At 41.7% G+C, this 27481-nt stretch overlaps 1 protein-coding gene across 1 annotated transcript; it reads right to left on the bottom strand.

Moving 5' to 3' along the window:
• Positions 1-638: 638 nt before the first annotated feature.
• FECH (ferrochelatase) lies at positions 639-26742 on the bottom strand. Its single transcript, XM_087958587.1, has 11 exons — positions 26469-26742; positions 23961-24066; positions 21453-21572; positions 20424-20572; positions 12832-12966; positions 12152-12258; positions 11545-11643; positions 6329-6436; positions 4631-4795; positions 3051-3110; positions 639-1415 (listed from the first exon to the last, which is right to left on the bottom strand). The coding sequence occupies exons 1-11, from the start codon at positions 26509-26511 to the stop codon at positions 1281-1283; spliced, it is 1227 nt and encodes a 408-aa protein (XP_087814713.1). The 5' UTR covers positions 26512-26742; the 3' UTR covers positions 639-1280.
• Between the last annotated feature and the right edge of the window lie 739 nt (positions 26743-27481).

Raw genomic sequence — 27481 nt, 5'->3', positions numbered from 1 at the left:
AAGCAATACGCTCCATCCCATAATTGGGTAGACCAGGGTGCTCTGATAGACCGGTCCCACAGGAAGAAACACTTAAACAAATAAGCGGAAAGGTTTTGGCTCAGTTGTTTGATTGAGTTCTCTTTATCTTGGTTTAGGACTTGTGTGGAGAAGTTTTAGATCGTATTTATGCAGAAATATTGAGAAGTCAAACGGGTCCACAAACTTTTCCGTGCTGCTTTAAGTAGTGTGATCCTGTGCTACTCATAACATTGACAGTTAAACATAGTTTGTTAGCCTTTAAGCTAAATGCAATGTTCCTCAACCTGAACCTAAGGTGGATGGATGCATGCTGGCTGGGGAATTCTGGGAGTTGAAGTCCACCCCTCTTAGTGTTGTTCAGATTGAGAAACACTGAGCTAATGCAAGACCTCCTGTTATTTTCATGACAGAAGACTAATGTAGCAATGCCTTAAGAAACAGAACTTTGCAAACACAATGCTTCAAGTTCTGCATGGTGAAAATAGAAAATAGTGACTGCGTATACAAAAAGAAAAATATCAAATTAAAAATATATACCTACTATTCTTTTTTTAAAAAAACCAAATTATTTATCTATACACTAGATGTCAGCTGAAATTATTGGAAAACTAAAAAAGTAGTTTCATCATCAGACCTTTATTAGTCACAAAGCTCTAATACCAGATCTATGTTTGCCTAAAAAAAAACCTAATACCCACCAAAATGGCAGAATTTTAACAGGAAGGTTTAACTTAAATATTTCTATGACAAGTATTTTTATGAAAGGCTTTCTGCAAAGACATTCGACTTGCATCCTTGGCTCCAAACCTTGGACGCAGTCTTTTTAGAACCAAGCTTCACCATTTTGAGGAAAGGTTAATTCCTGCAAAGTGAACAGATTTTCTTCAGCATCACTCTAGCAGAACAAGACTGGAGAACCTATCCAAGCAACCAAAATTCTGTTCTCCTTCAGAGGACATTGGATACGAAGAACCTCAGACACTCTGTTTAATTTTATAAAATGTGGATTTTCAGCAACTCGGAGGACGAAGCCCTTTAATATGAGGTGTCTGTTCCAATGCAAAAGGCCTCAAGAGAAAACCAAAGTGGTGGGAAAAGGTCTCAGCGGGATCTCTTGTGCGAATCCCATGTGGGAATCCCACTTGGGACAGCAAAACGCAGACCTGAGAGAGGCAAAAGAAGGCAGAGCAAATGGGCACTTTTCACAGAATCTGTATTGCCTACTCCTGCCAATGAACCGACCACCACAGTGTACGTTGTCACAGTGCCTGACTAGTGAAGAAGGATTTGGTCTTTCGACAAGTGGGATTCACACAAAGCGGGCAACTCAGGGTTAACTGCTTGGAGCATAGTTCGTTCGACTTGAGGTGTGAGCAGACCAAATCTGCCAGAGCCTGAAAAATACAAATATATATATATATATACATTGAAGTAAAATGAGCACAATAACTTTCTAATACAGGGGTCCCCAAAAACTTGGCAAGTCTTAAAGTTGCCAAGTTTGGAGACCTCTGTTCTAATCTGTTAGCAAGCTATTCTATGAACAAGTAATATTTTAAGCATAATGATAAGGTAAGACAAAACTTTTATTGTCATTTTTTATTGTGGGCACACGGGAACACATTAAAAATGAAATTCTGTTGCCTGCTTTCAAAAGTGTACACATACATAATAACACACATATAAACATGCTATATATGTATACATATGTCTATGCCTACATCCATAAATATAAATACATATACCGTATTTTTTCAGAGTATAAGATGCACTTTTTCCATCCCCAAAAGTGGGTGGAAATATCTGTGCGTCTTATACAGCAAATGTTGCTGAAGCCCCGCCCACCCACCAGCCCCCACCCTTCGGCCTCCGCCTCCCAGCAATTTGCCTCCTTGCAGCAAACAGCTTGTTTCAGCTTCAGCACAGCCTGATTAGCACAAGCAGCTGACTGTCGGTTCGATCGGCCTCCTGACGATCAGCTGTTTCAGGCTGCAGGGATTACCATTGCCTATTGCCGCCTCCACGCGTCCCATTTTTCAGCCTCCACATCCAATTTTTGGCCTCCGCGCACCCCATTTTCCACCTGTTCTGATCCCCACCACCCAGTGGGCCGAGACCCTCTGAAGGGAACTCAAAGAATCCTTTATTAGGAGTGCCAGCAGCCACAGCAAAAAGTTTCTCTTACAGCAGGCAAACAAGTCTGGCCAGCCAGAAGATGCATAGTTGTCTGCCACAGAGAAATATCCATCTCTGCCCCCTGCCTTTTATCCCCAGAGCTAGGGTGGGGCTTCGCTATCAGCAGTGGCTCTTCCATCCCGAGGATCGGCCCATGGATTTCCACTGCTCTCCTCTCCTCGGTCTTCTGCAAATCAGTGTGTTAGGCACTGGACCCAGCTGTTCCTCCTCTTCCTCATCAGCCATCTCCAGATCTGGGGGCCGTTGACTCTCTATCTCAGAGCTGATGGCCGGCCCAGGCTCTGCCTCTGCCTCTCTCTCTCTGACAGCTCCATTCCCCTCTTCCTCCTCGGAGCTCTCAGGTTGCCTTGATGCTGACACTGACTCCCATACTTCCTCCTCCTCCTCTGATTCAGCTGCTGGAGGGGCCAGCAGCCAAAAGGCCACAACATAATAGAAGACTTGCCTACTACCGTGAAAAGCCTATAATAGGCCTATCATTCTGTAAGTCGCCTCGAGTCGCTATGGGCGAATAGGCGGCAATATAAATTCAATAAATAAAATAAAATAAAAATAAATAAAAAAATATCACACTTTAGCAGAAGCATTGCAAGCTGGCAGAATTCCTCTGTCTAAGAGGCCTGCTTCCATAAATAAAGTGGTCTTCGGCCCTCCCAAAATGTTACATGTGTCCAGCAAAAGAGAGCCATTCCTGTCAGATAAACAGGAATCTATCCATGGTGGCTTCTCTGGAGAATCCCACATTTCTCCCTCCTCTGAGGAAGATGGACGGTTCAGAAATGTGAAAAATAAATAAAATAAAAATCTTTCTCAGGGAAATAGGGAAGCGGTACCTTGGCGAACAATGGATTTCCATTCAAGGATTCCGCTCTTCTGATATTTTCAACTCCACACTGAAGAATAAAAGAAGGAAAAGAGTTGAGACACAGTACCCTACTGGTTTTTGGCTAAAGCAATAGGAATGGAATTAGAGCTGCATTCAGCTCATTTTCGCAGGCACAAAAAGAGCAGTTTCCCCATATTTTGTTCTCATTTATTTATTCATTCGATTTCTATGTCTGCCCAGAGTAATTTGCTATGGGTGGCTACAGATACTGAAAACACAAAATAGTAAAATAATAAAATAAAGTAAAGTAAAAAATAAAGTAAAACCAGAGGCGGTGTTCGCCGGTTCTCTGAACTAGTCAAAATTTCCGCTACTGGTACACCAGAACTGGTCCGAACCGGCTGAATACCACCTCTGTCAGAGACTAACATCAACTGCTTATCCCAATGTTTCTCAACCTTGGCAACTTTACCATATTTGGATTACAATTCCCAGAATTCCCCAATTAACATACTGGCTGGGGAGTTCTGGGAATGGAAGTCCACATATCTTAAAGTTGTCAAGGTAGAGAAACACCGCTTTATCCCACCCTACTCACCACGAGCCAATAAAAAAACAAGGTTTCGTTTAACACACGAGTACATAAAATATTTTTGTCAATATGATTAAAGGCTTCAAGTTTTTACAAGGATTAAGGAGATTGTGGTTCAAACTCATACTTAGTCATGGAAGCTCATTAAGTGACTTGAGTTCAACGGTGCTTTTAGCCTGAATTGCTATTCTGGGGAGGGGGGGACTAAAGAAGATGTACTGTGTATGTGATTTTCGACTCTTAAGGAAAGATGGAATAGAAATTTAAGTAACAGTAGTAGTAGTTGTAATGTAATGCTACTAATGCTAACACTAATATCCAATCAATAGCATGGGAGTAGGATCTACAATGCCTGCAGAGACTGCCTTTGGCACCAGTCAGATTCTCTGCTCCATCCATTTTTTATAATTTTTAAAATAATGACAATGATCTAAAATTCTTAGATAATGTACACAGTGATGGGTTAAAGATCACCTGTCTACTTGGACAAGAAGCACCCAGGGAATTAAAGTCCACATATCTTTAAATTGTCAAGATTGAGAAACATTGCTATGTGGGCTAGAAAGGAAGGTGTAGGGCGCCCTCGCTTTCTTGCCTTTGGGGAAATAGTTGTTTCCTGGCTGTCTATTGTCATTCTGGTAGCCATCTGTGACTGCACAAGCAACATCTCCTCAAAATCCCATCTGCCAACATGGATTTTCCAACAGTAGATGGACATTGGCTAAGCTGGCTTGGAATCCTGGGAGTTGTGGTTCCAACGCCTTTAGATATCACTAGGCTGAAAACCACTGAGTCAGAAATGGCCCTGTGTCCTCATCTCTATGAGCCAAGGTCAAACATGCATCTTTTCTCTTTCAACTTACAGCTCCTTTGTGTCATATTGCAACGGTTGAAAGGCTGAGGGAAAATCCAACCTGTAATAATCCTTTTTGGGAACACTTGCTTCCTGTTAAGGAGCTACAGGCAAACAGTGGTGAGAAAAACAATGGCCTTACCTCATTGGCTAAGACCTGCGCATATTCAATGTCAAGTTCATAGAGTGTTTCAATGTGATCGCTGGTGAACGCAATTGGAACCAACAAGATGTTCTTCTTTCCCCTTTGGCAAAGTCCCTTAATAGTGTCATCTGTCTGAGGACCCAACCAAGCCATCGGGCCAACCTAAAACAACAAAAGAGAGAAGGAATTTTTAGAAAGGACAATTTCCTATTGTTGTTGTGGTGGTGGTTGTTCACATTTATGTCCGATTCTTCATGACCCCGTGGACCACAACAGGCCACGCCCCCCTGTCTTCCACTGTCTCCTGCAGTTTGCCCAAATTCAGGTTCATTGAGTTGATGATACTATCTAACCATCTCATCCTCTGCCCTTCCGTTCTCCTTTTGCCTTTGCTCTTACCCAACCTCAGGGTCTTTCCCAATAAGTCTCTGTGTCAACTCCTAAAACATTTTCTATGCCCATTTTATAGCTGCCAACAGAAGCGGGAGGATGAGTTTGAAAGAGCAATGCAGCAGTTTGGAAGTGAAAGTACATTCCATGCATACGTTGCAAAGATTATACTAACCGACTGGAGTTTCTGCCGTGCAAAACTCCAATTGGAGAACATGATTGATGACTCTTGGCTATGGACGTGTTTCGCTGCAGAATATGCATTATGATACACCCAGAGGGGTCGGGGAAAACCAGGGTCAAGGGTGACAGTGAATTTCGTGTCTCAGAATCGGCTCCATCCAGGCCATGCCAATATGTTGCTCCTAATGAATTCTTTGAAGCTTTTTGAAGTTTGGCTCAAGGGTCATGATTTAAATAGGGCGATTGCTGGAATCCCGACACTCTGCTTTTTTTACCCCCTCTCTCAAAACATTAGCTTCACTTCTTAACAAACGTTGGTAAGAGGCATAGGAATGTTTTATGAGTTGACAGCAGTTTTTTGATAGCAAAAGATTTGGTGCCCTTTCATTCTTCTATCATATTTTTAAATGTCCTAGTCTAGCCTAAAACCTTAGTATTTCCTCAGTAATCTCTTATACAAGTATGGTCATTACCATCCTTAATTTCTTCTGGGTCCAGCATCTGAAACAAGCTGTCTTATTTGAGTGATGTATAACATCAAAACATACTTTACAACAATCAGCAGATGAAGCCAGAGGAAGTCCCAGACTCATCCCCTCTTCATCTTAGGGCACGCAGGGAGTAGTGGATAAGAGAGAAATGTGAATGGCGTGGTCTAGGGGAAGGAAAGGGCCTTGATCGCCTTCATGGGCTGCAGCTGTGAGGACTGTTTAAAAGGACAAACTGCACACGGGCCAGTGGTGGAAGCAAAGCATGAAAATATTTCTAGTCTGTCAGTTCTTATCTGAGTTCTGGCATCCTTCCCAGTGTGTGTATTTCGATATCCGTGGACGTCTTCAAGCCCTGATCCTGCCTTTTCTCATTAATTGCTTCAGTGTGGTTTGTGTTGTTTTTTCCTATTTATAATTTATATGTATTTTGAGTTGGAACGGAATTTCTTCCTTTTCGCAACTGTTTGTGGGGGAGTTTTTTCTCGAGTCAATGATAATTGGACCTTTAAAGCCAAGGTGAAGGAATGAGATGGACTTCACCTGTTTTTGTGACTTTGTTGCTTTTGTATCCCACCCTGGGTCATCACAGATGGAGAAGCATTTTATCAGAGTTCCCTGTGGGATGGCATACCTTGGACTGCCACACAAGCCTATATGGATTACAATGGCCAAGTTTCTCCATCACCTTTTGAACAGTAGCTCCCACTTCTTGTGGATATGGATCACCACGATTAACTACCTGCAGCACGGAAACAAGAAAGAAGACAAGCAATTTTTCTGAAAGAAGAACACTTATTTGATTAAAGTGAAGGCCTTAAATTATTTTCTAGTCCTGAGCTCCCAAAGTCCCTTAATCTTTATGATTTTTCACATGCGTAAAAAGTTAATTTTCATTTCTTCTATTTTAATTTTTTAATTTCTTTTATTATATAAAATGCAAAGAAAAATAAAATAGGAAATTAAGGGAAGGAAAAGGAGCAGGGATAAGGTGGTGGTGTGAGATACAAGGGAGATAAAAAAAGAAAAAGGAAAAAAAGGCATTGACTTCTGACTCTTCTTAGCGCAGTACAAGATAAAACCATTCCAACCTCTTTTTGCTTTTACACGTTAACATACAACTAGCCATTACTATAATGACAAATCTTTTTGATCCACAAAAGCAAAGTCAAAGTTTCATTTTTTTTAATCATAAGCACAACATCCAGAAGTGATATCCAAATGAGAATATATTTTCCTCTTTGAATAAAATAATCAATTTCACCATTCCTGCTTTATCTTCCTTGTTACAAAAATAGTATGCATTTCTAGTTGCACCTATTTATCTCTCTGAACTGTCACTATTTTTATTAACAAAACTCATTGCATTATTTCAATTTCTTTAACCTTGATGAAAAGAAACCCCCTCTTTTTTTACCCTTTTTAAGGCACTAAACTTTTTAAAGCCTTTTTTTTAAGTCGATTTTTTTTAATATTTAAAATTTATAGCAATAGCACATATAGCGCTTCACAGCCTTCTCTAAGTTGTTTACAGAATCAGTCTATTGCCCCCAACAATCTGGCTCCTCATTTTACCTACCCCAGAAGGATGGAAGGCTAACCTTGAGCCTTGTGAGATTTGAACTGCCACATTGCAGGCAGCCAGCAGGCAGCAGAAGTAGCCTGCAGTACTGCATTCTAACCACTGCACCACTGTGGCTCTTTCTAAGTTAACTTTAAAACCAGGAAGTGACCATGCTACAGAATCCTAGTCCAGAATTTAGGTGATTGAGAAGAAGCAGAAAATAACTGTCAGCCTCCCACGTTACATTGGAACATTTCAAACTTGGTTTGAGAGACCCATGCCCCACTGGGTCTCTAAAACCACTTTCGTGGCAGAGGTAAGATCAAACTAATGATATTTCAGGGATGCTCAGCTATGCGCAGAAGCATAATCTAGCTGACCTTATTGCTGAATAGCAAAGCATTTGCTGAAATGTCCAAGAAAGGACTACTGCAGTATATCTAGTCCTCAATTTATGACCAAAATGGACACGAGAATTTCCATTGCTAAGCAAAACAATTGTTAAATGAGTCACCCCCGATTTTATAACCTTTTCTTGCCATGGTTGTTAAGTGAATCACGGCAATTGTTATGTGACTCATGCGGTTGTTACAAGAATCCAGCCAACCCCAATGATTTTCTTGTTGGAAGGTTATAAATGGCGAGATCACATGACCCCAAGATGCTGCAGTCTGGTTGCCAAGCACCCAAATTTTGATCAAGTGACCACTGGGATGCTGTTGTAAGTTGAGGACTACCTGTGGATAAAGCAACCATCTCTAAGCAAAGTGAAGTTGCTGGTTAAAGACCTGTCTAACCAGATAAGCTAGCTGCCTGTTTTGTTTTTTCAAATGGTCATCCTTTTCCAAAGTCCATTAAAAACAGTCACAATTTCTCCTAGCCTTGAAACCACATTGATTAGGAAATAAATATATTTATAGATTTTCATTTTTAATACACAGGATTGCTTTAACTGGAGTTATTCTCCAGCAGCAGCATTATTTGCGGTACAGTTTTCAAACCTATTTTGGATCTACTGCATTACTGAGTTGTTTCTGTTTTTGCCAAAGACCACTAGATGGCGCCAGGTTTCCACAAATTGCAAAACCTGAAGCCGCCAGGAGACCATTTCAAGTTTTAATGCCACATTTCTTTCTATAAACAGAACATTATCAGCTCTGCTTTACACTATTTTGTTACGCTGTTAGAACCGTTTGACAATGACTTCCAGAAAAAACAGCATTAACATTTGGAGTACATGTTCCTTCTTTTAAAGTTACAGAAATTACTCTAACAAAGAATGTGGATTCAAGCGCGAAGCCTATTTTTTATAAGGAAGATATGAACAGCCTAGCAAAATACCTCCAGATGCACTTGTGCTAAATTTTAAGCCCAGGGGGAAAAAAAAGTTTCCTGCTTTAATTCTTTGCAGATTGTTTCCTGAAAAGAATTATTATCTGGAATTTCATCACGCCCGCTTTTGTAGCCTCAGTCCTGGCAATCATCCTAACAAACAAGCATGTTATATCAATCAATGTGGGTTTCAAAGTGGTTCACTACCGGTTTGGTGGGTGTGGCTTGGTGGGCGCACTTTGTGCGTGCGCGCACACACTTTGCATGTACGCACGTGCCAAACACATGCTTTGCACACACGCAGAGGCTTTCCTACTCACTTCCTGCACTCCTGCACTCTCCCGGTGGCTTCAACAACTGACACGCAGCAATCTGCCGTGCCATGCAAAGCATCTGCACTTCAAACGCAGGAAGTATGGTCAGTATGGGAGCCCTGGTGGGCGGGTGGAACCAACAGCAGCTCATCAGAGAGAACCGATTCGGTCTTAGCTGATCTTCAGAGCTACCGGATCACCAGAACCAGCCTGAACCAGTAGCATCCCCACCTCTGATATCAACAGGGGTGTCCAACCTTGGCAACTTTAAGACTTGTGGACTTCAACTACCAGAATTCCTCAGCCAGCTTTGCTGGCTGAGGAATTCTGGGAGTTGAAGTCCACAAGTCTTAAAGTTGCCAAGGTTGGACACCCCTGATGTATAACTTAAAGATAGATGCTGTTCTTCTTCTGTGCTGCTTCCTGCTCTGATCTTTCTCTTTTTCCCAAGAACTCCCCATTTGACGAGGAGTGTCACATGTCAACCAGGTTACCCAGGGGTGGGATTAAAAAATTTTTAACAACCGGTTCTGTGGGCGTGGCTTAGGTGGTGGGCATGGCTTGGTGGTCATGTTATTGGCTGGGTGTGGCCAACTCAACATCACTCACATCGAGGCACGCATCTCCTCGCCTGGCCTTTCATGACTGTGGGGATGCTGCAACAGTCGTAAGTGTGAAAAATGGTCATGTCACTTTTTTCAGTGCCATTGTAACTTTGAATGGTCACTCCACACAAGCAAAGTATCAGCAAAGGAGGGGGGAAAAAAACTCCAGAGACGTTCCTGAGATAGGAAGTCTAGTCCTGCCAAGAATGTAATAAGGGTTAACAGAAAGGCAGTTTCTGTAAGCAACACCAGAATGTTTCCTTCCTGCCTTCCTTACAGGATTAGTCCAGTAATTTCTTCTAACAACCGGTTCTCTGAACTGCTGAGAATGTTAACAACCGGTTCTAGCGAATAGGTGCAAACTGGTAACCCCTGAGATTACCTCTGTGTAACACTGGGTTAAAAAAACGCACTCCATCCCTTGTTTCCTTCAGGGCTGACTTTTTGGCTGAAGTAACCTATAGAGAAGGCATCTGCTATAAAAGGTGCCTTTTTTTCCATCATCAGCAACTTGGGTGAAACTATGCTTGGCAATATTTACTATAAATAGAGGCCTGAGTCTGCTACCATAATGAAATTAATTAATTCATTCATTAATGCATTAATCAATTAATTAGTTCATTGGTTCATTCATTCGGCACCCATCTTGGCAACTGGGCTTTCCTTTTGGAATGCTTTTTCCTTCAAAATGTTTCTCTTCGAAATGTTTTCAAGGAAAAAAAACAATCCAAGAAAGTATGCTTGTTTTTTAGAAAAAGAATCTTTGGGACGACTTCATTTCAGTGATTCAGGGAAGGTGAACAGCATAAAGACATTAAAAATATCAAAAAAGATATATTCCTAATCCTTATTGAAGCATATGGTAGAAGCAAAACAACTGCGGAGTTCAGGTTTAAAGTTGGAAGCAGGAAAATAAGGGGTGTGAAAGCTATTAAGGAGACCTAGGGAGAACATCAACACGATTTTTTGTTAGATCCTTCAGTTTATTCCTATTTCTGCAGGTATGTTTCTGGCCTGCCGTCAAGAACAGGGCACCTAGAGGCATGTTTCATGTGTTTTTAGGTAGTGTTCTCCAGGTTGTAAACTTTTCTTTTATCACTGAAATCTTGCACGGCTTCCGTCGTTTTCACATGACATCATGAGAAATTTCTGAGGTCTACACACAACGATGCAAAAACATAGAACCGAGACTGCTGAAATCATAAAAGATCCCAGAATCTCATGAGATTCTAACCATGTTGAGTATGTAGGTAAATATGTATGTATGTATGTATTTGCCTGGACCATTGTGCAAAATCAGTTAAGAATACACCTACTGCTAACAAAGATCACTATACTCAGTTTCTTTTCTTGCTGTGATTCAACATCAATCTTTGCTATTTCACCCTGTTTCAGGGCTCCATCTTGACACAAAAATAAACAACCATATAGTTGCTATATGGGCTGTTGGTCTGAGCGCTGAGCCTGGCATTGTGGTTGCAAACGTTTCGTCACCATTCGGGCAGAAATCGTCAGCGTGCTTTGAATTGCTATATTCCGTTATCCTGAACTGATGAAATGGCTCAAGTACAAGGTAGATGTCAACTCATAAAATATTTCTATGGTCTTTTTTAGAGTTGCCAACAGAAAGGGAGGGGGGAGCAGTGCGGCAGCTGCATTCCATAAATGTTTTCAAAGATAATTTCTAGGTGACCGAAGTTTCTGCCACGCAAAATTCTAACTGGAGAGCATGATTGATGACTCTTGGCTATGGATGTGTCCCATTGGAGAATATGAATTACGATACACCCAGGGGGTGGAGGGAAAACAAGGGTCAAGGGTGACAATGAATTATGTATCTCAGAGTCAGCTACACCCAGGCAGTGCCGGCATGTTAACTCCCAATAAATCCTTTTTAAGTTTTGGAAGTTTGGCTTGAGACTCATGATTTAAATGGAGGTAACTGCTGGAATCCTGATAGTAGATTTCTATCAGACAGATGGAAAATGCTTTCAGCTTTAAAGCAGAGATTTAACAACTGACTGCTGTTACTCACTGACATTGGTAGAGAATGAGCAGAGAAAAGGATCACCGCCTCTTTTCTCTTATCCGGTGGAAATAAGTCTAGTTCTTTCTTTATGTGGTCTGCAAAACACTGAAAAGCAAAAATAAGGAACGTAAGGATTTAAGGGCATTAAATACAGGTAGTCTTCGATTTATGATGGTCACTTAACAAATGTCTGAAATTACAATGCGAACAGTAATAAGTATGTTCCAAAGTTCCAATAGCTCCTCCCCCCATGGTCATGTGACTGCATTTCAGGCAGTCAGCAACTGGGCCATATTTATGGCTACTTGCAATGTCCTGTGTCAATGTCACTTAACAATCAATCACATGATTTGCACTCATGACTGCCATAAAAACTGCGTAAAAATCAGGTCTGGTCCTGTTTAGTGCCTTGACCGCAATGACTTATGTCTCAAATTCTAATCCCGATTGTAGTCGTAAGTCAAGGGCTCAGATAAAACAAAGGACATCCAGACAAGCCTACCAATATAGAAACCCTTTCTGAGGAGAAGTGGGAGGAGAGGAAACTGAGAAAGACATGACAACACTCTTGAGAAATCTGAAATAACTTTGTGTGAAATCTCTTTCTCTATACCTGAATGAGGAGAGGATGCGTTGGCCACCTGTCAATCGTACTCCACTTCATCTTTGGTTTTTCTCCTTTTTGGTGATAGTAGCGATATATTGCATTCAAACTGCTTCCTGAAGGATGCAAAATAATGAAGCAGAACAAAAGGCTAACCCAAGAACAGATCACCCCCTCCCCTTCTTACAAGTCTTTTTTTCAAATCTCTTACCCCAAGTCCTCTGAAAATTATGCTGCAGCCATTACCAAACCTGAGCCCCAACCAATAACCCGCTAACGTGATGTTTTGAGGTGGGACAGAGATAAGAACTAGAGTGTAAGCCCTAAAATGAGCTATACCCTTTAAAAAAGGAGCAAAACTGCTTGAAAGCTGTAAAAAAATGGAAAATGCTGATTTGTTTCATGACATTAAGACAGGTGGACTTCAACTCCCAGAATTCCCCAGCCAGCAACGTGGCAGAGGAATTCTGGGAGTTGAAGTCCACCTGTCTTAAAGTTGCCATGTTTGAGAACACTGTCCTAATCTATCATCCCCAAAGTAGACACGCAAGCTGAATCCATTTCTGCCCTCTATCTTGTGACATAATTATGTCCTCTTTAGCCCAAGTTTTTAAGTCGCCCATCCCTGGTTTTGACCCACTCCCTCCTTTTTGAACTTAGCAAATGACCTTATTCTGCAAGGAACTCACCTGTGGTGGAACAGCTATACTGTGGATACTGCGTGAAAGCAATGGCTCTTTCAATACCATCTTTTTCCATCTCTTCGATCGCTTCTTCCGTCAGAGGATGGACATAACGAAAGCCGATATAATACTTGTGTGGAGCTGAAAGCAAAAGAGAATGAGTGGCTGTCTACCAGTCTATGGAACAAACTTTTTCTTGGAGGTATATCGACTACGGCAATTTTCCTCAATCTATACCAGTGTTTCTCAATCTTGGCAATTTTGTGGACTTCTGAACTGAAGAAGCTTCTTGGATGAGAGGCAAAACGTTTTCAAGGGGAAAAAATATCCAGAAAATCCAGTTGCCTTTTGAGAAAGCATCTTTGGGACAAACATGAACCGGTTGATTGAGAATCTCTTAAGACATTTGTGGACTTCAGTTCCCAGAATTAACTATCAACTGTCATAGATTTAGAAACATTGATCCACACCCTCCAGCTATTTGGGACAGCTACTCCCTACAACCCTGACCTACCACATTGGATAGAGTAATTATGGTCCAACTCCCTTCTCTAATGGGATACACACCTAATGAGAAGCACACATTTCCCATGCTTGTCCCCACACTGTCAACAAGACCTGGCTTTTTATCCAGGCATTGGGGTAAATAAAGTGAGGATGACTAGAATTGGTTTTGGGGTATCCCAAGGTGATGACTGAAGCACCAGGTTATGCTTTGTTTTATGATTTTTATGGTTGTGGGTTTTATTGTTGTGAGCAGCCCAGAGTTGTGCTTTAGGCTGGGCAACCATACAAATCTTTAAATAATTAAAAACTCCAAAGCATCTGGAGAAGTGGAAAAAATTGCTCAGATGAGCAACAATTCTGGAGATCAGATGAAATGAGTCTGCTAGCAAACAGGATCATAAGAAGCTCCTTTAGGGTCACCTTGGCATAATATGTGGGCCAGTCCAGTATGGGAATCAGCCAGTTTGCACCGGTTCACACAAACCGGTAGCTAACATTCTGAGCAGTTCCGTGAACTAGCTCTTGGCAGAAATCTTCCAACAGCCCTTTCTTTTTCCCACCTTACGGGATTAATCCTGTCAGGAAGGCAGGAAGGAGGTGTTCTGGTGTGCCTCTGTGTGTTGTTTCTAGCCTAATTCTTATCTTTATTATTGCCCCGCTTAAGTGTTTTCCAAAATTGCGCCTGGTTTAAACCTTGTTGGCCATGCCCACCCAGCCACGCCTACCCAACTTATCATTAGGGCAGAGACCTGGTTGTTAAATTATTTGAATCCCACCACTGGGCCAGTCCTACTGTTAGGCAGAATGGCAGCCTTAGGTAGGAGATGTTTGGGAGGGTGGGGAAGCACTGTGTACACTGTTATGTGCGTGATAAGACTGGTTTTACAAGACTGGTTCTGCACTCCTTAAATTAGTCTGTACTCTCAAGGACAAAGACACTTCACTGTCACCCATACTAAAAGAAGATTCCAAGGATGCTATCTGGTCCTTCAAAGACTTTGAACCAAAACTGCTTTAGGTATATGGAGATTTTCAGCCATCCAGGTCATCGTTGTCTCAAAGGTGCTTTTTTTCAAAAAGCAATTGGATTAGTGTTGTTTTTTTTCTTGCATAGAAGAACAGCTCTCAGAGAGAGAGAGGGAGGGAGGGAGGGAGGGAGAGATGGAGGGAGGGAGAGAGAGAGAGAGTTAATGACCTGATGACTGCAAAAAAATACACTTTTTACACACACCAAAACCCATCATCCTGTCAGAATCTATCCTTCCATCCCCCCAACCATCCAGTCTCACAACTGAAGAAGGTTCTTGACTGAGAAGCAAAATGACTTCTTTCTCACGGAAGAAACAGTCCAGTTGCTTTTAGGGAAAAAAAACACTTTTGAGACAAAACTGCTTTAGTTTCAGCCCTTTTCAAAATAGATTTTTTTTCCCCTTCCTTCCTGTCAGGCACAGTTGGCAGAAAATGGATCCAGCATTAACAAGAAGAAGGATTTGCTAGAAAGCTTCTCGAGTCCTGCTGTCAATATTGAGGTTGATAAAGCTGTTTGATCTGGTTTAAGGTAATTTATGGGCTAAAAGACTGTCCAAGCTTTCTCTTCTGCAAAAAAAAAAAGAAAAAGTTTTGGTTCCATCCCTTCGGAAGCAGTGTTTCTTAGCCACTCTAAAAATGTGTTGGCTTCAGCTCCCAGAATTCCCCAGAGAGCATGCTTGGTTCGGAAATTCTGGGAGTTGAAACCTGCAGGCCTTAAAAGCTACCAAGATTCAGAAACACTGCTCCAGAGGATTACACAGAAAGTACTGGAAAGATCTCAAAAGGGGATTAAAAAAGGACCCAGTGGAAAAGGAAAAGCCTATTATTTGCACATCACATTTAACTCGATTACTAAATTAAGGTATTTTCTGGGTTTAAACAATGCATGGAGTTATTAACTAACCAACGGGCTGGATCACTGTAATATATGGAAGCCATAGTACAGACAAAACCCCACCTGAGTTAAAATTGAACAGATTTAGCTCATTTTGCAAATGCAGCTACAGTGCTATGTATTTCAGTGATTAAGCACAACATGCTACCAGCCACAAGGGCTATACATCAGGGGTGTCAAACTCGATTTCATTGGAGGCCGCAGGGTTGTGTATGAACTGGGGGGGAGTGGGTGTGGCCAGCTTGACATCACTCACATTGGGAGTTCCTGTGGTGGCCTGAGCGCTCTGCCAGAGAAAATGGGCTCCCGAGTTCTGTCTTCGGCCACGACGGCCTCCTGCAGCCCTCTGTCAGCCCGAACTCCGTTTTCGCCGGTAGAGGGCTGCAGGAGGTCATTGTGGCTGAAAACGGAGCCTAGGAGAGCCGCACACGGCCCTCCCTAGCTCTGTTTTCACTGGCAGAGGCACCGTGGGCCTGTCCATCACAGTTTTCAGAGTGGCTCCGCGGGCCAGATCTAATACCCTGTGGGTCAGACACGGCCCACAGGCCTTGAGTGTGACACCCCTGCTATACATGATACTGCTATTGCAGTGCCTTTGAGTACTATATGCTTGAAGATACAAATAGGCAGAAGCTATTTCCTAGTATTTACGGCTTTTTTAAGGGCATCTGGCTGGCCATTCCTGGAAATGGAAAACCTGGAGAAATAGATGCATCGTTCTCTAGAGCAGTATAAAACGAGCTACACCCTTAAAAAAAAGAAGAAAAGAGCTAAAATGTTTCCAAGCTGTAAGAAAATGGACAATGGTGACTTGTCTCATGATTACCATTTACAGTGTTCCTCAGTATCTGGCAACTTTAAGACATGTGGACTACAAGTCCCAGAATTCCCCAGCCAACATGCTGGCTGGGGAATTCTGGGAGTTGAAGTCCACACTTCTGAAAGTTGCCAAGGTTGAGAAACATTGCTCTAGAAGCCAGGAAGTCAATTATTGCAGGTGGTTAAAACTCTAATTCCGGAAAAGAAAGTGTGCAGCTCATTTTCTACAGGAGGAAGAGATAAGAAATCGACACTGGAGACAGTCTAATCAGAATCAAACCTTTCAGCGCTCAGCTCTCCTACTGAAATCAATGGGCTTTAACTGCTAGGAAGCTGCTATGAGTCAATCCTGAGTTCAGGTGACTGCCTGGACTAATAACTTTAGCTTTGTTGACAAGTTTTTTTTTTTATTCAGAAGTGGTTTGCCATTGCCTGCTTCCTACATCTAAGAGTGAGTGGTCAGCATAAGGTCACCCAGTTGGCTTTGTCCCTAAGGCAGGAGTAGAACTAAAAGTCTCCCACTGATGCCTTAACCACTAAATTAAATTCATTCATTCATTCATTCATTCATTCATTCATTCATGTAAAATTTTACCTGGGACTGGATGGGAAATCATCAAGAAATCCTAGATCATGGGCTAAACTGGGATTTTTTTTAAAAAAAGAAAAATTATAGATGAAGTCAATGCAAACCACATCCAAATGGTTTCCAAGAAAACTACAATGAAGTGTCTCTATGGTCACCAACAGTTAAGCTCAACTTGAGTGAATATTTACTCTTTTAAAATCCTTGATACAACTACAACACAGAGGACTTTAAATCTTCAATTGCGACCTTTTCCTCCACAAGGAAAAATGGTGGGATTATGCATCTTTTTTGGGAAGAGCTATATGTGCTAGAGCTATAGGTGAAAAATATAATATTTCAAAAGCTTCTAGCAATAATAAAATGTCACTTCTTTAAAAAAAAAAATCAGTGCAACGGGCAGCCCCCCCCAGCTCAACCAAGAACATCACAAATCCTGCCTTGATCTAAGCAGTGCTTCTCCTCGCTGTCTTGAAAATTTCTCCTGCAAAGACATTAGCATTCTTGCCATGGTGTAGAATTTAAAAAAATAAATACATTCTGTGACATAATCAGAGTCCGCGTTAAGATGCAAGAGACGTTCAAACAGATAAAGTCAGGGCGGCTTTCAATTGGGAAACCACACTGTGAAGTAAGGAGTGAGAAGGTCTGACAAGTGCAGATAATACTTCCTAAACCATTAACTTGCTGCTCTGAAGTCCCAACCCTTTAACTGCCTAATTTGATGAAAAAGTGTCTGGCTGTTGAAGAATGGAAAGTCCTCGGGGCTCTCTGAGCTTGGTTGTTGAAGGAGTTCTTTCCGTTTTCTGGCCTGCATCCCAAAATTTGGATTGCCTACTAGGTCCACAAGGGACGCGGTGGCTCAGTGGCTAAGACGCTGAGCTTGTCGATCAGAAAGATTGGCGGTTCAGCAATTCGAATTCCTAGTGCCGCGTTACTTGTACTCCCGTTACTTGTCCCAGCTTCTGGCAACCTAGCAGTTCAAAAGCATGTAAAAAATGCAAGTAGAAAAATAGGGACCACTTTGGTGGGAAGGTAACAGCGTTCCATGCGCCTTATTGGCGTTTAGTCATGCCGGCCACATGACCACAGAGACGTCTTCAGACAGCACTGGCTCTTCGGCTTTGTAACCGAGATTTGTAATGGAGATTAGAGCCGGAAGCGACTAGCACGTATGTGCGAGGGGAACCTTTACCTTTACTAGGTCCACACCTACTAGGAATTCACACCTACTAGGAATTTCATCGCCCCTTGCTTGATGTTGCAGCAAAGGAACAACATGGCACAGCCTGAGTCCAAATTACATGGAACAATGTGAATCCACGTTACTCAAGGAACTGTCTCACCCTATTGGGATAGGCCTTACTTGCGCAGGCAGAAAAAGCCTGCTGAGATCCCGTTGGCTAAGGAATCTGAGCTGGTGGGATCCAGGAGAAAAGCCTTTTCTGCCATGGACCCTGTCCTCTGTTATTCCCTCAAGGTCCTCCCTCAGCCTTCTGAAATCTAGCTCTGCCAATTAGCCTGGGGACCGGATTTTGAGGGGAAGGGTGCCATTCTGGAAGAATTTATTGGATCAAACAGAAGATCCCACCTCTCCATCTGTTGTATTCTCCTGCCATTTTAACTAATTATTAACCTAATGTTCTATTTACTTTTTTAATCTTTCGTAATGCTGCTTTTAATAAATTATAAGCTGCCCAGAGTCATCTGACTGCGTTGGATGGTATATAAATTTAATAAGTAAATAAATAAATTAATTAATAATAAATGAACTCAGTTATAATTATTATTAGCATTAGTGGCGCCGTCAATCAGATTATTATTAACGGTATTTATACAGCCGTATAGCTGGCTGAGGAATTCTGGGAGTTGAAGTCCAAAAGTCTTAAAGTTGCTAAGTTTGGAGACCTCTGTAATAGAGGGACTTTGCAGGTTAAACCTTCCTCAGCTATGGGAAGATAGAGCCAATTCTCCCTCATCGAACAACATTGACCAGATGGATTACACCACACACGCACACAGATCATGCCTGAATCAGCTCCTGCTTGTCATCTCCAAAACTGGGTACTTGTATAGGTTATTTGTACAGTGTGTCTTGGAACTGTTCCTTCTTATCAACTGGTCCACATTCAAGGGAGGAACTGACTAGCTGTTGGGTGTAGCCAATGGCACTTTCTTTGTTTAATTATACAGGGTGTGTATACGTTTGTGTGTGCAAACCACAGCCAAATGGGAACCTTTTTAATCACACAGAGGCACATGCAAATATCAAGATTCCTAATAGGAGCCACCTCACATTTTAAGAAGAGATGTTTAAAACCTGTCATTTTCAGAAAACATTCTGAGGGAAATACTTCGGATATTTTTCTTAATCACATTTTCCTAGTGAAAGCTGTCCTTTCTGCCAGATCTTACTTAGTTCTCACAAGGTAATGATTCTTTCTCACCGCACCTACACTTGGGAGCATCCTGGGATGTGTGAAGTAATCACTAGGCCACCAACAGAGTTCTCATTTGCACAGGTGAGAGAAAAGAAGAAAAAGTTCTAATGGTTGACCTCTGTACAAATAGCTGGAAACACGTTCTTCCTTCTGGAAAAATTAAACATTTTATCTCCCTGTCCACGTATTGGTTGGATTATTCTGAAGGATGGCATAACTCTTAAGAACATACAATGATTAGTACAGATCTCTTATGAAGGTTATTGAACAGGGAATGGAAGGGATAGTATTTACTAACACATTACAAATCAAGGTGTTTGGGAACCCACACTTTACAGTGTTTTAGCAAGCAGCTGGAAAAACTAAATTAGGAATTTGTCAGCCATATCTTTGCAGGGCCCAGAACAATGAAAGCAGTAAGCCTTACTTATTTTGGACATGTATCCTGGAGTTTGCGATACAAGTGTGATGCTTTCATTAAAATGACAAAAGCATTCAGAGCCTCAGGGAACTTGTAATCACGGTACAGATTTAACCAACTAGTTTAGTTGATCTCAAGAAAATGCTAGAAACTCTATATTACAAGAGTAAATGCAGGCATATCTTTTTAAATACTCCCTCTCTTTTTTGGTTGTTATACATAAATTGCTTCAGAAGATGGATGGGTATATGATAGATAGACTGACCGGCCGACCGACAGACAGACAATGGAAGGATAATAGACAGATAGATAAACAGGAAAGTAGGTAGGCAAATAGACGGGTGGATGGATAGATATAAATAAATTTGACAGAGAGAAAGAGAAATAGATAATAGGATAATAGACAGGCAGGCAGACGGATGGACATAGATGATAGATAGATGATAGGTAGGTAGATAGGTAGGAAGGTAGATAAATAGACAGATGGGCAGACAGATGGACAGATCGACCGACAGATAGACAATAAAATTACCTTCACTGGAGCAAAGATAAAGCTGCACTTGAGTTTGATTATGTGGCTCTAACAAGATTGCTCGAGTTACAAGAAGAAAATGTGAGAAAAGTGACTTGCTCTTCTAGGCAAGAGCTCCCATATGAGAAGATAAGAGATCTCCCAAATCCAATTTAGCTGTAAATAAATCAATAAATAATTTCAAGGCTAGGGACTAAACTTTCCAATTCAACTCCAACCTAATTTAATTTTAAAAGCAACGCTGCATTATTACACTTCACTGGAAACCCTTCAGTAAGGGTATCCAACTGCTATTCAGATTTCTGAACATGTTTTCCCCCATAGCAGCAGCTTCAACAAAAATAAATAAATAAAAATATCTGAAATACCAGACTCAGGAGACATTTCATTCAGCAACTTCACCATGCCTTCCCCCTGGGCCTCGGTCCATTTCTTGATAGGTGATCCACCCCCGATTCGCCTGTACTGCTCTTGGATTTTTGGAGTGCGTCGCTTTGCAATGAAAGGTCCTAATTTACTGAAATACGTAAAATAGATATGTTTAATAATCATACATTTTACCTTCTTTCCCCCTTGATGGGTTAAAAATAAAGTTTAATGCTAAACACACAGACACACTAAGAGTGCTAAGGCCACAACTGCTTGGACCCTCACATATACTATACCAATACACTACAACATCTTAGGTTCTTAGGAAGGTTCTTTGTGGATAACGGTCAATACCATCTAAAAAACTGGCAGCTGTGATGTCACATGTTTGTGTATATAATAATAATAATACAGACAAAAAGGCGAAATCCAGTCTAAGCATCTGACTGACTGTATGACCAACCATAATGATAATAGGATGTAGCAATTCCTCAATATTTTGCATCCTGGCCTTACCCAGAAGCAGTAGCTCTTTCATGTTGCAAGGGCTGACATAATCTGAAGAATGATTAATGGTTTCTAATACATTCTAGTATATTTATATTAATGTGTAATACATGATTAAGAAACAGAAAGTAGGTACAAATAGGTGCAACTGGATAAAGAAAACATGTACATAGGAACACTCATTCATTTCTTTAGATATAAATGTATTCTCCTTTTCCCTCTGGGTGCTCTCAAAATATTTTGCTAATCCCCAAATTCCAGGTAAAGGCAAAGAATTCTGCAAGCCTCGTGGTGGAAAAAGATGACCTACTAAAATCATCCTGCTAGCTTAGATCCCGAAGTAGCTAATATGCACTCTATGTGAATGAGAGGGCTTGGAAGAACCCATGATGCTACAGAAATGCAAAGAAAGGTCCTTTAGAAAAACAAAATTAATTAGACTCATTTTGTGCAATTAAACAAGTTCTTAAGCCTCTCTCTCAAGTTCATTAAGATATCCAGTAGCTGGAGGATTTTCTTACTTTTGCACTGGAAGCGTCATTAGATCTCTATCAAGAAAAAGTCTTTGGAGGAACTCATGGACATCTTCCAGAGTCTCTGGGCCTCCCATATTTAACATTAAGATCCCTGTTTTAGGTTTCCTGTGGAGAAGAAAAAGATAATAAAATGCTTTTCATACACCATTTATAAATTTAAAATTATAATTATAATGTATATGGCAGGATTCTGGCAGTTACTCCAATTAAATCATGAGCCTCGAGCCACACTCCCAAAACTTTAAAAAAAATTATTTGAAGTTAACATTCTACATCCGGCATTTACCTGGGTGTAGCCAACTCTGAGATACATAATTCACTGTCACCCTTGATCCTGCTTTCCCCCCCCACCCCTCTGGGGGTATCATCCAACGAAAAACGTCCATAGCCAAGAGTCATCAATCATGCTCTCCAATTAAATTTTTTCCCGGCAGAAGCTTCAGTCATCTAATCGGTCTTTGAAGAAAATATGAATGGAATGTACTTTCGATTCCACACTGTTGCCTCCTCTTTGAAACTCCCCCCTCCCCTCTTTCTGTTGTCAACTATAAATACAAAATGTTTTATGAGTTGACAGCAGTGGTGGTATTCTACCAGTTCGGCCCGGTTCTGCCGAGCCAGGAGCAGCGATGAGCAGCAGAGACTGAACCAGTTTTCTCCGCCACTCTGTTAGGCCCACCCGCCCACCCGGGCTTCCATACTCACCTTTATCCTCTGAATTTGAAGCGCAGCTGCTTTGCACGGCACAGAAGAGTGCCACGCGGCAGCTGCTGAAGCGACCGGGATAGTGCAGGCTTGCAGGGGGTGAGTTAGAATGCTGCTGCACCTGCGCAAACGCCTCTGTGCCTACACAAAGTGCGCGTTTGGCACATGCGCGCATACAAAGTGTGCACACATGCGCAAAGCGCACCCACCAAACCACACCCACCAAACCGGTGGTAAACATATTTGAATTCCACCTCTGGTCGACAGTATAATTATATATTACAAAATTATAATTTATAATTAATTATAAAGTGATAATTTATAAATCAAAGTCAGATTTAATTTTTGGTAACTGTAGAGCTATATTTCTCAACCTCAGCGACTTTAAGACAGGTGGAATGGACTACATGTTCCAGAATTCCATAGGTGGACACACTGTAAAGTCTACTGCAGAGTCACATTTCTATAATTTTGGGGCCACAATTTTGAAGTGGGTTTCTATCTCCCTTCTTCCAGGACTTTTCCCCAAAAGGTCTTGTTTATTTATTTGTTTGTTTATTACATTTAGATTCCACCATCTCATTATCAAGCAAACCCTGGGCACCTTACAACATCATAAAATAACAATCTAAAACACAACCTTTTTTGTGGTCAACCAGTTAAGGTAGATGATGGCACCTAACTGGGCACACCTTTTGTGGATAATGAAGATTGTTTTTGTCTTTGGTTTTTTCCCTAGGTATCCCAGAGTAATTTTGATATACCGCTGTAGGGAAAGTGCTATGGCTGAATGGAGAAAGAGAACACAGAACGTAGAATTGGAGGGCTGGAGGGATCTTAGAGGTCTTCTACTCCAACCACCTGCTCAAACAGTCCTGGGAAAATATCAATCCATTGAACGTTAACCTTACAGTATTTGTGTCTCACAGATTAAAAATACCATGAAGAGCTGATTCCAGGGAATAATTCTAAAAACAATAAAAAGTGAATTCTTTTAAATGACCTCTGTTAAATAAATTTCTTCCAACCGCACTGTTCTCTTTTAGCACAAACAGGCAAGTCTTCAAAATCTTACTTCCTAAGCAAAAAGGAAATTGACTACAGCTTTATCCTAGGCATGCTTCAAATCCCCAAGATAAAAAAAAAACACCTTGAAATATTCTTCTATATCAAATCTCAAAGCAAGTAACGGTAATCTTATACTCAGAAGTTAATTCTTCTAAATTCACCGAGACCTATTCTCAAATACACGCCTAGCAAGAGATTAGAATTAAAAACACATGGAGTATTTGATCTCTCTGAGCTTGTATTCTGGCAGATGTTTCATTACCTAACTAGGTAACATCAGCAGTGCAGGTGAGGGTAGAAACTACACCCCCCCACACACATTAAAACTAACAGGGCAAGCCACTGCATATATACAGGCAGCAAACCTTACTCTCACTGATAATGTTACCTACTTGGACAATGAAATATCTGCAAGTAAACAACTCAGGGAGTACCAAGGACTATACAGTTCAACCCTGATCTACAAGTATTCTCTTCTATTGGAATAGAAAGCATATTATTAAAAGTTTTACAGCAAGTTTTCTCTACATAGAGAATTCCAGCTACAGGAACTGCAGCTTTGAGACAAACCAAAGCCAATAAATTAATGAATAGATTACTGAAAGGAGATTTTCTTCCTCCCTTATCAGTTTGGTCAACTGTGGCTGCTTTAACACCCCTTAAAATGCCAGGTGAGAAGTACAATATGCCTATCCATTCAATTCCATTGGTGTGTCTTACCTCTTTTCAGGTTGAATATGTGGCTTTGCTTTTTGTACAGCGGCTGTTGACTGCCATCTCCAATGCAACTGGACTCTTGTCTGATTCCAGCTATTCCTTTTTGCAACTAAAGGGAAGACAAGAGACCAAACAAAGCCATTTACTTCCTACAATTTTACTTCGTTTTGAAAATATTTTGGTCATCTAAAGTATACCCCAGAGCCACAAGTTAAATCAGTGTGCTATTGACTCTGTTGTGTACAGCAGGGCTCTCCAACCTTGGCAATTTTAAGACTTGAGGACTTCAACTCCTAGTGTTCCTCAACCAGCTTTGCCTGGTATACGGTACAATTTTTCCTGAGTCCTTGCCTTGGAAGAGATGCAGATGGAGCCAGGAAAAAGAAGTTGATAGAAAACTACATCTGTGTTTGATTTCATTGAATTGACAGTGAAACCAACACATCAAATTAATATGCTTCTCCTTAAAACAGAATCATTTGTTCCTTTTGTCATATTAACTTTACACAAATTGATGACAATTTCTGAAACTATTGTCCTGGAATCAAGTGACGAGGTTGTGATCCTCCTGGGCAGGCCAAAAAAGTGGTTAATTTGGCACACCAATGAGCTAGGTCCCAAAGTGGTGCACAAATGGACATCTCATCATGTGAGAGGATCACTTTGGTTGATAATGCCTTGTAGGCTTAAACACAATTAGCATATTTAAGGAACCACTTGTTTTGGCAGATAGATATCATTTAGCTATCAATCAAAAGTTGGAAAATATAGAACTACAAGCTGAAATCTGTTCCCTAACCTGAAGATTTAGAATGGTTATCAACAGGAATTTTTGGAATCTTACAAAATATTTGAATCCCCTACCATCTAGCCTAAGGAAACAACCTTTTAGAGCTGGCATAATGTTTTGCACTCTTCTATCCTAAGTGGCAGGTATTATGAAATCTGACTTCAACTCCCAGAATTCCTCAGCTGGAGTTGAATAACAGGCATCTTAACGTTTTCAAGGTTGAGAAACATTGCTATAGAGCAGCATTAATAGCCATATGACTCTGGAGCAGGGGTGGGTGGGCAACTATGGCCCTTATTTACAACCTGTGAACTTCACCTCTGGCTCAGGAACTCCTAGGAGTTGAAGTCCATAGTTGTAAAGGGGCTATAGTTGCCCATCTCTGCTCCGAGAGATAGAACCAGTTCAAATGCATGTTTGTAATGTGACTACTAAAGAGAATTCAGAAATTACCTTCCGTTATATTGTAATGATATCTAATGTCATGAGGAGGATGTGCAGTCAGAGAAGAGAAAATCTCATTCTCCAGAAGCAAAGGGAGAAGTGGTAATGTCTCAGAAGAGACCCTGTAATGACACTTTACATCAGGGGTCTTCAAACTTGACAGCTTTAGGACTTGTGGACTTCAATTCCCAGAATTCCTCCTCCAGTCATGTTAGCTTAGGAATTCTGGGAGTTGAAGTCCACAAGCCTTAAACTTGCCCAGTTTGAAGGCCCTTGCCTTACAATAATGCTTGTGGCTGGAGCTTCTTGACTTGGTGATCTCGAAGGGCTGACATATCTAGGCACCCAAATTCTGCAGGATCCCTCTCTTCTTCTTGAGGTTATAGCACAGGGGCTGTCAAACTTGACAGCTTTAAGACTTGTGGACTTCAACTCCCAGAATTCCTCCTCCAGTCATGTTAGCTCAGGAATTCTGGGAGTTGAAGTTCACAACTTGCCAAGTCTGAAGACCCTTATGCCGGAGCTGCTCTTAGGGGTGCATTTTCCTTTATGCCAGAGGTCTCCAAACTTGGCAACTTTTAAGACTTCAACACCCCGAATTCCTCAGCCAGCCATGCTGGGCTAGGGAATCCTGGGAGTTGAAGTCCACATGTCTTAAAAATTGCCAAGTTTGGAGATCCCTGTTTTATGCAACCTGCGGCAGAGTGGGGTAACAAAATCCTGCCCGGGTGGGGTGGGGGGTATTGGGACCCTAACCCTTTCCCCATGGCCAGGTTACCCTCTCGAGCCTCGAGCCACCCTTGCTTTCAGGGCAGCTTTCGTGGCTTGCCAACCCCAGAACACATCGGCGCGATTTCTGGCAAGGCGGGAGAAATGCAAAGGACCCTCCAGATCCAGAAGAAATGCAAAGGACCTCTCGGGCGCGTTTTGATGCCGGGGGGGAAAGCCAGCGGTGTCGCTTTCAGAGATGCCTCTGGCCCCAGCCCAGCAGTTTAGCTTAACTGGGTGCAAACACCCCATAGCCTTTCCCCTACAGTAGATCGACCCCACACCAAAGCTATGCTCATGCCGGCCCCCAGCCCCCTGCAAGAGGCAAGGCAAGGCAAGTCCTCCAGCCTCCAGCATTCAACGAGGCAGCGAAGGGTGGAAATGCACCTTGCCTTCCGCCTTCCCAATCTTAAAACTGCGGATCTGGAGGATCCTGCAAGAAATGTTGTCGTCCCCCTTTTTTTAAATAATTAAAAAAAAACAAACCACAAGGCAATCGACATACTTACATGGATGCAAGACTCGACTCGCAGCTCGGAAGGCAGCAGCCATATTTGTGCAAAGTCAATAGATTCTCCTCCTGTACGGCAGCCGCAAGGCAGAGGGTCTTTCCAAAGGGAACCGGATTGCTCTGTTGCATTCCTTTCTCCGAAGTCTCTTAGGCTCTGCCCGGCATGCTACTTCCCCTCAGCAAACCCGCGGGAGAGAAGGCAGCCCCTCCCTCCTCCCTCCCTCCCGCTCTCTCTCTCTCTCTCTCTCGGTGGTTGCCGGGAGACAAAAAGAGGGCGGAGTCACGGGGCAAAGCGGTGAATCAATAAGGGGGCCGAGTGACTTCGGGTTCGCATGGAACTAGCTGAGGGGAGATACGGCTTGTCGCGCGTCTGAGCCTCTCAACAAGCAGGGGTGGGGGGCGAAGTAACTTTAGTATGAGGATGAGAGACCCCTAGGAAATCCATCGCTGAATTAGGCAGACGAAAAACACCCACTAAAAAATCCAAATGGCCGTTTGAGAGTGGCAAAAATACAGAAGTCTCAAAAATCCTGCCAGGTAGTGGCGGTATAGACCTTTTTCAGCCTGACAGCTCTCATTGCAAAAGTTTCATTGTCCAGTAATCATTACAAATGGAGTCCCAAAGGTGCTTTTTCAAGAGGCAAGCTGGACTTTCTGGTTTTTCTTTTGAAGACTTTTTGCTTCTCATCCAAGAAGCTTCTTCAGCTGTTGAAGAAGCTTCTTGGATGCGAAGCAAAGTCTTCAAAGAAAAGCTGCCTCTTGAAAAAGTACCTTTGGGACAACCGTGACCTGGATGACTGAGAATCTCCATAGACATTACAAACTAAGCTTGTAATGATGATGATAATAATGATGATGATGATAATGATGATGATGATAATGATGATAATAATAATAATAATAATAATAATAATAATAATAATAATAATAATAATAATAATAATAATAATAATAATAATAATAATAATAATAATAAATAGAGTCTGCTTGACGCAGTAGGTGCAGAAGCTG

The sequence above is a fragment of the Notechis scutatus genome, chromosome 2 (genome assembly GCF_049901735.1).
Source record: "Notechis scutatus isolate UNSWTSFEM ecotype Mainland chromosome 2, rNotScu1.2, whole genome shotgun sequence".
Classification (NCBI taxonomy): Eukaryota; Metazoa; Chordata; class Lepidosauria; order Squamata; family Elapidae; genus Notechis; species Notechis scutatus.
The sequence above is the reverse complement of the archived record's forward strand: the minus strand, read 5'-3'. Positions and strand labels throughout refer to the sequence as shown.

What these genes read in the sequence shown, in the direction of transcription:
- FECH (XM_087958587.1), bottom strand. Translation starts at nt 26,511, where the DNA reads ATGGCTGCTGCCTTCCGAGCTGCGAGTCGAGTCTTGCATCCAT. An exon ending in TGAAATGTCTCCTGAGTCTG is followed by an intron (nt 12,967 to 20,423) that starts GTATTTCAGATA and finishes TTTTGCTTTCAG; the next exon opens with CTCCACACAAGTATTATATC. An exon ending in GAAATCCATTGTTCGCCAAG is followed by an intron (nt 1,416 to 3,050) that starts GTACCGCTTCCC and finishes TGTATTTTTCAG; the next exon opens with GCTCTGGCAGATTTGGTCTG.